Here is a 13,349-nt window from a genome sequence, read left to right as displayed (position 1 = left end):
GTGTGCTGTGGATGCTTAGTCTGGTCTCCATTAAATGTTAGCAGCATCCACCCTTCTCCCTGGTTATAACTACCAAAAACGTCTAGATATTGTCCAGTGTTTCAGGGAAGGTTGTGGGGATGGGGGAGCAAAAGTTGCTCCCCAGTGGAGAACCCCTGCTGTTGGCTCCCTGACATCAAAAATAGGAGGGGGGCATTTCTTGGCTCAAGTAACTGGGAAGTACAAGGGGTGCTCCTTTGGATCACAGCTGAGTCTCTGACTCAGATAATGTGGGGTGCTTGCTCTCTTTCTCTCTTTCTCTCTCTCCGCCGCCCCTGCACTCTCCCCCATCTCCCTTCCTCCCACTCTCTTTCTGCCTGTTTAGCCATTCTCAGGCAGCCTATTCCCACATGGCAGAAAGTTTCACATCTCACTGACCTGTCAATCCCAGCAAGAAGCATTTCTCTTAATGGCAACAGCAGTCTCAGGAAGGATTCTGATTGGTCCAGTTCAGCCATGTGCCCCTTCCTAAACCAATCAGCTTGGCAAGACATGGGGTACTTTTTTTTTTTTTTTGGCAGAGTTCTCGCCCTGTCGCCCAGGTTGGAATGCAGTATCATGATCTTGGCTCACTGCAGTCTCCTCCATTCAGATTCAAGTGATTCTCCCACCTCAGCCTCCCATGTAGCTGGGACTACAGGCATGCACCACCATGCCTGGCTAATTTTTTGTATTTTTAGTAGTGACAAGATTTCACCATGTTGGCGAGGCTGGTCTGGAACTCCTGACCTCAGGTGATTCTACCGTCTCAGCTTCCCAAAGTGCTGGAATTACAGGTGTGAGCCACAGTGCCTGGCCCTGAGATAGAGTACTTTGATTGGCAAAGCCTGTGTCCTGTGTCCATCCTTAAGAACATGGAAAACTCCAATAGCAGAGCCACACAGGATGGTTCCCTTGGAAAGAGGTGCTCTGCTACCCAAGGAGGGAAGAAAGGAGTGCCAGGAAGTCAGATGGCTTGCCCTCAAGACGGCTTCCTCACTGTTTGTCCAATGGTCTTTTGAACTGATCTCTCTGTCCTGACTTGGTGAAGTTCCTTAAGCTGTCCTTGGGGACACTCTCTGCTAGCACTGGGTCTTTGCATTCACTCTTTATGCTGCACACCCTTGTAATCTTTCCCTCCCACCATGCTGTAGCACTTGTGGGCTTAGCACAGTGTCCCATGTTCTTTCTCCAGTCAGGTGGTTTCTTCCTCTCAAAGTCCGTCTTCCTCTCCTGATCGTTTATGAAATTTGAGCCTCCTGGACCATATACAATCTCACTCTTATAGTAAAAAACCTACTCACAGTGAAAAGATCTGAGGTCTAGTGCTGGCTTGCAGGGAACGTTGTATTTTCTATGGAGGCCTCAAGAACTTTGTCTGAAAGATGGGTGGTTGGACAAGAACAATAGGCGGTTCCTCTCCTTTTTCCCCCCAGAAAGAGAAAAATAATTCCTCACAGAACCCAATTCTCTTTCCCTGCTTATAGAACTTCAAGCTACAACTGAATTAACTGAGGAAAGGTTTGATCTGGAAGAGGGGCAGACCCTGACTGTGAGCTGTCCCTATGGGATAGGGATGTATGACCACAGCCAGAAGGCTTGGCAGAGGATAAGAGAGGGAAAAGGGCCGCCCCAGACCCTGGTAACCACAGAGATGCCTTCGGAGAATTCCCATCCTATCCAAGTGGGGAGGATCATACTAGAAGATTACCATGATCATGGCTTACTGCGTGTCCAAATGACCAACCTCCAAGTGGAAGACTCTGGACTGTATCGGTGTGTGATCTGCCAGGATCCCAAGGAACCTCATGTGCTGTTCTATCCCGTCCGGTTGGTGGTGGCCAGGGGTGAGTGGCCTGGGATTGGTGGGGAAAGGAAGGCCAGGTGAGGAGAGGGAGAGTGGTGGCAGCATCAGCAGAGCTGGGGTTCAGGATTCCTAGCAGCCAGATGAGAGATAAAGAGCTTCTTTCCTTCCTTCCGGGAGGAAGCTCCTTATCTCTCATCTGAGGCCCAATAGTAAGTAGAACCTTCCATGCATGAGATTCTCCTTAGATAGCAGAGCCTAATTTGGGGTGCTGTGGTAGGAATTGGGGTACAACTAAGGTGAGTGGTAGATTTAAGATAATTTAGTCTCATTGCTTGTTCTCCACTTAGAAGTCATGCCCTGACATCTGCTCCTGAGGATGCATTTGGTGGCATGACTGTGTGCTTCTGAAGCAGTCCCTCTCAGATCTTTCTGCGGGCACAGATCACCTGGGGATCTTATTTCAAATGCAGACTCCATCTGAATAGGTACAGGGTGGGACCCAAGAGTCTGCATCTCTAATGATCTCCCGGATGATGCCGATGCTGATGGTCCGTGGCTCCTATTTTGGGGGAGCAAGTCTCCAGCCTCACTTTGTGTCCCCTTGTACACAACTCTTTTCTCACAGGATAGGAGAGCACGGTTTACTTATCTGTCCCCTATTCATTTCAGAACTGCTTGAGGGAAGCACCTGTGCCTTCCTGGGTTCTGCACCCCTTAGCAAATAATGTAGTTTGTGACACAACGTAGGCCCTCACTAGATGTTGCATTAAGGGATGAATTATGAAAGACAGAGGAAAGGGAGGCAGGTTCAAGTTTCCAGGACCTGGAGAATTCTAAGCCTAAGAAAGACAAGATGCATACACAATATATTGATAAAAGATAACTTTTAAAGCGATTTGCTGTAAGCCAGGTGAATGAAAGGCAGAGTGAATCAAGTAAGCCTGGAACTATTCTTGGAGAAGGTGGGGGCACATGAATTGGTGAAGGGCAGATGTCAAATGCATTTCCAACAATACCAATGCCAAAAAATTCTTTCTTCTTCCCTCTTTCTGCTCTCCCTCCTGCCTTTTTTTTCTTTCCTTCTTTTGATCTCTGACTCAGGCTGATCCCATAGTATTTCTTTGGTTTTAGCAAAAAAAAAAATCTTTGCGTTTTGGCCACGCTCGTTTCCATCCTCAGCGTCATTTACCCTACCACCTACCAATCCATCTACTCATCCATCAACTCATCCACCTTTTCATCCACCCATCCATCCATCCATCCACCCATTCACCCACTTCATCATCTATCCATCCATCCAGCCACTTTCCAACAATTCATCCATCAAACCACTCACTCATACATCCACGCATCCATCTGCTCATCCATTCACTTATCCATCCATCCATCCATCCATCCAATGTGTCTTCTTGCAGGTTCTTCAGGTACCCCTGCCTCCAGTGAGAGTTCTACCCAGAATGTGGATAGTGTTCCTCCTACCACCACTAAGCCCCTGGGCCCACTGTATACCAGCCCCAGAACTGTGACCCAAGCTCCACCCAAGTCAACTGCTACCGTCTCCACACCTGGCTCTGAAATCAACATTAAAAATATGACAGATATCATCAGGTATGGTTTCCAGGCCCCTAGGCCCTGGATTTGGACACTGAGCCCATTGTTCCCCAGTCCATGTGCTAAGAGGATGAGGGAGTGAGAGAAAGGGGAGGGTAGGGCAGGAGCAGACCTGAGTCACATTAGTCTGGGTAGAAATGTCCAGGGAAGAAGGAGGTGGTGATGGAGAATAGGAGAGGCTCTCTCTCAGCCAGGCTGTCCTTCTCCCCAGTTCACCTTCCTTCCTTTCTTGCAACCTGATTATTAAGGAGAGGAAAATGGCATCTTCCCCAAATTCCAGTGGACCCCATCCAACCCCAGGGTCCGGTTGGGTAGTGGGAAAGCACTCTCTGAGTGAGGGACCCTGGATCTGGTGTCGGCCTGACTGACTGACTGTGACTTTGCGTGAGTCAGGAGCCCTCTCTGGCTTCAGCTTCCTTGTCAATTCAATAGGCATGCTAGAAGCCCAGAGCTGAAGACATTGTCCACCTAACAGCTCTCAGCAGCAGCCACACGTTAGTGCTAAATGCAGTATTGGTTTTTAAATAATAGTGTTGCATGTGCCCAATTATAGACCAATAGAGTCAGAATTTTTGCAGATGAGGTCCATCTCAGTATTTTTTTTCTTCTTTTTTGAGATGGAGTCTCGCTCTGTCACCCAGGCTGGAGTTCAGTGGCGCAATCTCGGCTCACTGCAACCTCTGCCTCCCAGGTTGGAGCAATTCTTCTACCTCAGCCTCAGCCTCTGAAGTAGTTGGGACTACAGGTGGTGCCACCACGCCCAGCTAAGTTTTTGTATTTTTAGTAGAGACGGGATTTCACCATGTTGGCCAGGTCTCGATCTCTTGACCTCGTGATGCCCCTGCCTTGGCCTCCCAAAATGCTGGGATTACAGGCATGAGCTACTGTGCCTGCCATCAGTATTTTTAATAAGATCTTCAGGAGATTTCTAATGTGTGGGCAAACTTAAGAACCACTAACTTCTCAATCGCAACCTCCTCACGGTTATTAAACATTGATTTATCTTAGAATGCGTTTATCATTAAATATTGAATTAACAAGGAAGGAAATGTTCTTCCACATTGCCACTAGTCTAACATGTCTTTTTTTCTCATATTCTTTTCTAGTCTTTATTTATGTTTATACATATTTTAATATGAGAGTAAGTCTAATTATAAATGTTTTTATTCTTTTTCCTGCTGAAATTATTATTTGATGCTGCTACCTAAATTTCATAAACATAATTTCAATGAGTGCATACTTTTCTATCAATTGGGAAAGCCATAACTTACATAATCTTTTGCCCATTCTTAGACATTGATATAGTGTTGAAAACTCTGAGATAAACATATTCTTGCAGATGTATTTTTCTTCTTTTAAGTAATTAACTCAAATGAAATTTCCATGAGAAAATTTAAGCACTGCTATCACTTTGTATCCAAATGGCATCTACTGATGGTCTTCCAAAAGATTGGAAACAATTTGCAGTGTGATCCATGGCGCATAAATAATGCAGCGTCGCTGCAGGCTTACAGACACGGATTTAGTAATTTCAATCATTAAATAGTGTGAGTTAAATCATATTCCTGCTAAAATGCATGTGAACTCGTGCCTGGCCTAATTTCTCTATGTGTGTAGACTCCACCTCCATATGTGTAGTGGGAGTGCCTTTTCCCCCATTACATTGTTTGGGGAACAAGGTGCTCATGAAATCTTTGTGGAGTAAATCAAATGAACAATACACTAAAAGTCGATAATTTTTTGTTTTCTTTCCACTTTCATTTTGCAATATGTAAGCTAAGAGTACATAACCTTTGCCCATATTCCTACTGTTAAGGGAAGGAGGGCCTTGAGTGTCCAGGTTTTGGGCCTTTTGAACAAAGAATTGTACAAGACGTATGAAGTAATAAAGGAATGAAGCAGTGAAAGCAGGGATTTATTTATTTATTTATTTATTTATTTATTTATTTATTGGGGGAGATGAAGTCTTGCTCTGTCACCCAGGCTGGAGTGCAGTGGTGTGATCTCTGCTCACCTCAACCTCTTGCCTCCTGGGTACAGTGATTCTCCTGCCTCACCCTCCTCAGTAGCTGGGATTACAGGTGAGTGCCACCACATCCAGCTAATTTTTTGTATTTTTAATAGAGTTGGGGTTTCACCATGTTAGTCAGGCTGTTCTCGAACTGACCTTGTGATCCGCCTGCCTTGGCTTCCCAAAGTGCTGGGATTACAGGCATGAGCCACCAAGCCCTGTTGAAAGCAGGGATTTATTTAAGGGAGAAAGCACTCCCCAGGGTAGGAGTGGGCTTAAGCAAGCGGCTCAAGGGCCTAGTTACAAAGTTTTCTGGGTTTTAAATACTCCATGTGAGGTTCCTCTAGGTTACCTCTTGTATAGATGAAGAATTTGATTAGTGGCTAACTAAACGCTGAGATGAATTGGCGCACTATGGGTACCAAGGGATGGTTGTCCCTTGCTTGGCCAATGGCCAATCCAAGGCACTCTCCCTTTCCATCTGAGACGTGGTAGAAGGGGGAGGAGTGTAGGGAGAGTTGCCTTTGATCTTTTGCTACTGGGGCATGGGGAGATGGGGTTTTTCTATTTGGTTTAGCTTTAGAAAGTTTGTGTTGGCTGGGTGCGGTGGCTCACACCTGTAATCCCAGCACTTTGGGAGGCCGAAGAGGGTGGATCACCTAAGGTCAGGAGCTCAAGACCAGCCTGATCAACATGGTGAAACCTCGTCTCTACTAAAAATACAAAAATTAGCTGGGTGTGGTGGCGTGTGCCTGTAATCCCAGCTACGTGAGAGGCCGAGGCAGAAGAATTGCTTGAACCTGGGAGGCAAAGGTTGCAATGAGCCGAGATTGCACCATTGTACTCCAGCCTGGGTGACAGAGCAAGACTCTGTCTCAAAAAAAGAAAAAAAAAAAAAAGGAAAGTTTGCATTAATTGGCCCTAGGTTCCCTGCTCTCGGCCCCAGGAGTTTTTTCCTCTTGATCCAGCTTTGGGAAGTGAGCCTGAATCCGTCTTAGATTCCTTGTCCCCAGACCTTGGTGTTGCTCCTTGATTCAGCATGAATTGGCCTTAAGTTCCCTGCCTCCAGACCCTATTTTCCTACCTTGCTACTAGAAGCTGCATCTCTCTTTTATCTGTTTACTTCATATATAATCTAACGTGAACTATCTTGTCAGCCAGAGTCCAGTCTGGAAAGTGGAAGCCACTCTAGCTGTTTGAAAAGAAGAAACTTTTTTATTTTTCTTTTCTTTTTTCTCCCCCTTTTTTTCCTTTTTGAGACAGGGTCTCACTCTGTCAACCAGGCTGGAGTGGAGTGGTGGGATCCTGGCTCACTGTGACCTCAATCTCCTCCCACCTTTGCCTCCCAAGTAGCTGGGACCACAGGCACCACCAGGGCAGCTAATATTTTGTATTAGTTTTGGAGAGATTGGGGTCTCCCTGTGTTGCCCAGGCTGATCTTGAATTATTGAGATCAAGTGATCCTCCCACCTCAGCCTTCCAAAGTGTTGGGATTACAAGTGTGAGCTGCCACATCCATCCAGGAAAAGAAGGAATTTAATGCAGATAATTGTTTGCCCAGGTGATGGAAGAGCTGAGACGCTAACCTGGGATGGGGAGGCACTGCAGAGGTAGCCACTATCACCCTATCTCTGGGTAGATTCCCAGAAGCAAGCCATAAAGTTTTGTTAAAATGTCTTAGTACTAGGTGTGGTGGCTCACAGCCAGCAACTGGGGAGACTGAGGTGGGAGAATCACTTGAGCCTGGGAATTTGAGATTAGCCTGGGCAACATAGCAAGACCCTGCCTTTACAAAAAAATAAATAAATAAAAAATTAGCTTGGCATGGTGGCATGCACCCATGGTCCCAACTACTCGGGAGGCTGAGGCAGGAACATCACTTGAGCCTGGAAGATCAAGGCTTCAGTGAGCTGTGATCGAGCCCCTGTAAAAAGAAAAATGTTTTAGGTAGTGATTTCTGGCAAAGCCATTGAGGAATCGGGACCAGGAAGGGAAGGAAGCCAAGCAAGGGTGTCATAACCAAGGGGTGTCTCACAGGGTAACTCTGGCTCAGTCTTGCAAAGGAGCTCTGGGGACTCCTGGGTCACATTTGGAGTTGTCACTATAAGGGGCAGTAATTGAGCGAGGGCAGTTCTAACCAAGGCCAAGCACATGAATTTCCCGCCCTTCAGGGGGTTAGTAGCCTGCGTGCAGCCCCGAAAGAAATACAGGAGTTGGCCTGTTGGGAGTGGACATCCCCCAGGAGCTCAGTGTAGGACAGTGGTAGAGCACTCAGAGTGGATAACACAGAACACTGGCCAGAGAGACTTGGGGAGGAGGTGCAGTGAGCAGAGCTCAGATGCCAGCACATCCAGGATGCAGCACTGGAACTGGGCAGATGCTGAGGATGCCCAGTGCACCACAGCCATGTGAACAAGCGTCTCTCTCGCTGCCTCCCTGCCCCTCACCGCCACCAGTTGCTGAACTTGACCAGGCAGCCTTGGGAATGTAGTCCCCTGTGCTACAAGGCAGGGCCCTTGACTGGGGGTGGATTTCAGGCAAATAGGCAGTTTTCTGCTTTCTATCTCCTTTACGCCGTTTCCCTCTTGGCTAGTTTGTGCATGTGGTTTTAAGTTTTGTATAGGTGTGTGTGTTGATTTTAAATCAATTGCTTTGCTTTATTCCTTAATGTGCTTGATTCTATTTCTGGGTGACTTTTCTTGGATTTTTAAATTTTATTTAAATTTTTAGTCTGGGGGAAGATTTATTCTGCTATATGCTATAAACTGTAGAAAAGACTACTCTGGAATCATATTGCTGTCTAGATACTGCAAGACTATTTATTAAATGATCCTCCTGCCTCAGCCTCCGGGTAGCTGGGACCATGGGTGTATGCCACTGCATTTGACTTACCCACTGGCCTCTGATTTCCTCAGACTTTAAGTTCTCACATGACACTGACCCTGCATCTGGACTTTTTGCTCCATTGCTGTCTGTCTGTCCCTGTGCCTTACCATGCCACGTCCCTGTGCTCGCATCTGCTTGCATGTCTGCTGATGGAACTGGCCAAGTGCCTTCACTCCTTTGCATCTCTTTCTTATGAAACCTAATGATGTTTATCCAGAAGGCTTAGGATCATTTCGCCAAAATCTATAAAATTCGTGATGAGACTTTCACGAGGGTTGGATTCTTCTCGGTTTATAGGTGGGGAAACTGAGGCTAAAGCAGTGAGGTGACTATCCCAAGAGGCAGGGCATGGTGCTGAGAATAGAGAGCAGGTCTCCTGGCCAGGGTCCCCTCTCCCTGCCACATCACAGGAAGGAGGATGGGCTGATCAGCCCGACCGTCTCTTTCCAGTGCCTCTCCTGGACAGGGATCTACACTCCCCACTGAATTATTTCTAATCAGCAGCTTTTGGCAATGAGACAAAGCGAAAAGCACAGGGTCAGGCAGTGCGGGAAAGGTGCAGCAAGAACCTAAGCAGGTAAGACTGGGACATGAAGGCGTTTTCTAGAGGGAACGCGTCCGTGTTGGGGGAGCCTTTGTCAGCAGTAACGCTAAGTCTCCTCTCGCCCCCAGAGTTCCCGTGTTTAACATTGTCATTCTCATGGCTGGCGGATTCCTGAGTAAAAGCCTGGTCTTCTCTGTCCTGTTTGCTGTCACGCTGAAGTCATTTGGATTCTAGACCCACGAATCCACGAGACAGTCTTCTGATCTCCAGCCACATCCATCTGGCAGTGTGCTAAGAGAGGAGAGAGGAGACAAAAGGTCGGGGGGAGTTAATACCATGAATTAAATCTGTAATCACTGGATATTTCTAAAGCCAGGATCTCACCTTCCTGCCTACTGCCCTCATTTCTCACTTGGATGGGCATTTGCCCCTCAGAAAAGAAGTTACAGCCCCAAACATGCCTGGTCCTTCATTCCACCAGCTACTTGTCATTTGCATGAAATACAGACAGTTCAATGCTTTTCATCGTAATTTCTTATGGGGGCTGTGACATGCAGAGGGCACGCCTAATCCTTCTCCTGCTCAGTTTTGCCCTGGACCGTACAATTTTGGCCTGACCTGGACTGAGCTCCCACTACAGAAGCATCCTCCTTGCCCCATGCTGGGACTTCCTCTGTGTAGCATCAGACACTTGGTTTTCATGCTTATATGTGGTTCTTTCCAACACTCCCAGAAAAGGGTGTTGAAGATTGTGGAACATGGAGAAATAAGACTTCATGGTGAGAAAGTGCATCTTTCTCAGAGAAAATAGTTAAACTGAATATCTTGTCTTGGGAAAATACTGACAGGATGAGATGGGATCCATGGGATAGCATTGATAGACAATATCAGACATCCTATGTGCAATTATCTCTGACTCCTGAAAATAGCCCTCTGAAGGCAGAGATGTATGTGACTAGAATGAGGCCACATGAGTAAGTCCCTGCCTGCTGGCAGGAGTGAAAACTGAAGAGCTCCTTACCTCAAGGACCCCAAAGCCATATAGAATAGAATAACCAGGGGTTCTGCCTGTGTCTAAATGCCTCTTTTCCAGTATTACACAAGAGGGAGGGATGGCGGGGTGCAAGCTCTCCCCACGGAAGCTTCTGGAGGCTGCCCCGTATGCTCTCCTTGTTCCCCACTCTTCCCTCCTCCTCCGATCTTAGTCTGCTCCTGGAATACCTGCTTCAGCTTCCATGCTCTCTCCAGTGCCCTCCCCTGTGAAGTAGGTAGGTGTTCAGACCCTCCAGTGTCTTGCAATCTCCCACAGATTTCAATCAAGATTTTGCTATTTCCCACTTGAGCTTTAAAGGCAAAGGGGCCTCATGGGTGGGAAAAGAATGGTGGGTCCATCCAGCCCAATTTAATGATGTCCGGGGCAGAAATCATCCTCCATTCCCAAGAGTAATCATGCTCTTCCATGCATAGTGTGTCTCATGTTAGGTAAACGTATTTTTACAATGGGCACCACTCCTGTGGAAAAAATTCACTGCACACGGAGGTCCAGCTTCCACTTCCTGAGCCCGCTCCATCACATAAGGACTTCCCCATTCCCCAAAATGCTGCTCTATCAGAACCTGCCCAGGTAATGGTACTGACTCCAGAGAGATGATTTATGAACCCCCAATATTGAGTCCATTAGAAGATGGGGAGGGGACATTTATTTCATCCTGGTGCTCTGGTGAGAATCTTCGCAGATGCACTAGGTATAGAAGCTGTTCATCTCAGCACATTTATTTTCCTACCTAAAAGAACCAAGCAGCTGAGAGGCAGTGACCGTACAGCATGCAGTGTTCGTGTGCTGAGTTTGCTGGTCTGGAGCCTGCACTTTAGCAATCCCAGCGTTGCTCCTGTTTATGAAGTTGACAAAGTGACCAGGGGAAGGGGGTATTATCACTAAATGCACTCCAGGAGAGGCAGAACACACAAGGGCAGTGTTTCTCAGAGTGTGGTCTTTAGACCAACTGCATCAGATTGTCCTGGAGCATAAGCAAATGCTTAGAGCCCGGGGCCCCTGCAGACCTACTATATCCTGGTATACAGCTCCCTCTTAGTGGATTTCAAGCTTGTTTCCAATAAGGCATTACACTCCTTACCAAAGCCCATGACACATTCATGCAGATTCATCCAGACATAACCCACTGCACAGTCCAATGTGTTTAACTTATTATAGATCAAGTGTTAGTTAAGTCTGACATATTAAACGTGCTTGAAAAATTATATGCACTAAATTGGAAGACAAATGGCCGTGCTGGAGACCCCCATTTCCACTTACAGGCCATGCCATGTTCCATCCTCCCCATCCTGCCTGGGAACCTGACCAGTGTGGCTAAGCCAGCAGGCTCCCTGGCTGCCGGCTTCTGGCTGGCTGAGCCAATGGGAAGCACAAGAGGAATGCAGAGGGTGGGGAGAGAGTGAGGTCAGGGCTTCTGTCCTGGGGCTCCGTCCCTGGGAGGTGGCAGGAGTGGCTGCATTCCTCTCTGAAGTCTCCTTCAAGCCCCTCAACAAACAGCACCCATCTCCAAGTCCAGCCACCTGCTCTATCCTCTCCTCTGTAGGCCCAGCAGTGGGAATGCCAGCCTCAGTGTACTGAAGCATCCCTTACTGGATTCCCTAAATTCTACGCACATCTTTATTAAATACTCTTCAGTTACCCAGTTTCAATGAGCCACTGGTGTCTTGCTGTTACCTCGACTGATACAATAGTGTTGTGCAGTTAATGACACAGACCTTGAAGGAAAATAGTGTCTGGGTTTGAATCCCAGCTCTGCATCCTTGCAGGATGTCTGATCCTGGGTGACTCAGTTAACCTTCTGGCCCTCAATATTCCTCCTTGCCTTAATGGGCATGGTAGTGCCTAACCATGCCAATGATGATTCTGGAAGCCAACAACAGAATGCAACTCTGGCTGTATAAAATAGCAAGGAAAGTCTAGGGGGATAATAGTAACTCAGAGTTGATGAGAGGCTGGAGGATCGGGTTTAGACAACAGGCAGAAGCCAAGAGAGAATGGACAGCAGAGGCCACATGAGACGTTCTGGCCATGTTGCCATCGATGCCCCTGCCTTGGACGCTGGAGGCCACTATGCTATCCTGGACTCTGAATCCTTAAGTTGCCTCTGAGTAAGTCATCTTCAACTGGCCCTGCATTTGTGTCTCAGCCTCAGATCTGGGATCCTGGGCAGAATCATGCGTGCGGCCAGGCTTAGGTCAAGTCACCTGCTTGCAGCATAGCTGCCGGGAGAGGGGTGGGAGGAATATCTGCCTCCATCTTCAATAGAAGGGGAAGCAGACCTCTGCATCTGAGTGAAACTCACACACTATTGACGCCTGTCCCCCCAAAAGGAAAAGGTGTTTGGTGCTGGAGAGTCAAAAGATGACACACCTCCACTATACTCTCTCCCAATGTTGACAAGATCCAAGGAGATGCCTGAATAAAGAAAGCACTTGGCACACAGTAGGACTTCAATCCATGATGCCATGGTGGTTACTGCTCTTACCGTTTTTTTTTTTTTTGAGATCAAATCTCTCTCTGTGGTCCAGGCTGGAGTGCTGTGGCGTGATCTTGGCTCACTGCAACCTCCACCTCCTGGATTCAAGCTACTTGCCTGCTTCAGCCTCCCAAGTAGCTGGGATTACAGGTGTGTGCCATTATTCCTGGCTAATTTTTTTGTATTTTTAGTAGAGATAGGGTTTCACCACATTGGTCAGGCTGGTCTTGAATGCCTGATCTTGAGATCCACCTGCCTTGGCCTCCCAAAGTGCTGGGATTACAGGTGTGAGCCATTGCACCCGACCAGGTATTACTGTTATAACTGTGGTCTCCATGCCTATGCCTGGACAGGATGCTCAGAGAAACTCATACCTGGTCCTCAGGTAAAACCCCTGAGCCCCTTAGATGTGCTGCAGAGCCCATCTTATCTATATGCAGCTCTTGCAGACGTGGTCAACTTGAACTCCTTGCCACAGAACCACCTAAGCTGTTGTTAAAATGCAGATTCCTGGGCCACTTCCCAGATCTGCCAAATCAGAATGTCTGGGGGTGGAGCCCAGGTGTGTACATGTGCCACATTTCTCTAGTGAAGCCATGTGCCTGTGCTTGGGAACCATGGTGCAGGCTGATATTAAAGAGGGCGGGCTCAGCAGAAAGGCTTGAGCCTGGCCTTGGTGGGTGAACATTTGTTTGCACGATACCATTTCACAGGGAGATTAAGGTTCAGGCTTGTGGGTTGTAGGAGTCAGTGGTCAGTCATGAGGAGGTTGGTGGCATGAGGGGGAGAATGACGCAGTAGGGACCTTGGGTGGGTGGGTCTAGACTCACCATGGTACAGAAAGGGAAGCAACTGAGTGTTCCCATCAGGACTGTGACATCATGATGGCAGGAAGGAAGCTGTCACAAGCGTGGCCAGCCCGTCTCTCTTCATCTTCTGCAT

General features: G+C 47.5%; 1 protein-coding gene across 1 annotated transcript in view; it reads left to right on the top strand.

Moving 5' to 3' along the window:
* Window positions 1–11,569, top strand: part of TREM1 (triggering receptor expressed on myeloid cells 1) — a 30,022-nt gene extending 18,453 nt beyond the window's left edge. Inside the window, exons 3-5 of the mRNA XM_017547234.2 lie at window positions 1,506–1,865; window positions 3,241–3,433; window positions 9,006–11,569. Coding sequence (XP_017402723.2) covers window positions 1,506–1,865; window positions 3,241–3,433; window positions 9,006–9,111 — 659 coding nt within the window. The 3' untranslated portion in view covers window positions 9,112–11,569. The remainder of the gene's footprint in view (window positions 1–1,505; window positions 1,866–3,240; window positions 3,434–9,005) is intronic.
* Window positions 11,570–13,349: the final 1,780 nt, after the last annotated feature.

The sequence above is a fragment of the Cebus imitator genome, unplaced genomic scaffold (genome assembly GCF_001604975.1).
Source record: "Cebus imitator isolate Cc_AM_T3 unplaced genomic scaffold, Cebus_imitator-1.0 Scaffold197, whole genome shotgun sequence".
NCBI classification, from domain to species: Eukaryota; Metazoa; Chordata; class Mammalia; order Primates; family Cebidae; genus Cebus; species Cebus imitator.
This window is presented reverse-complemented; position numbering and strand designations above follow the sequence as displayed.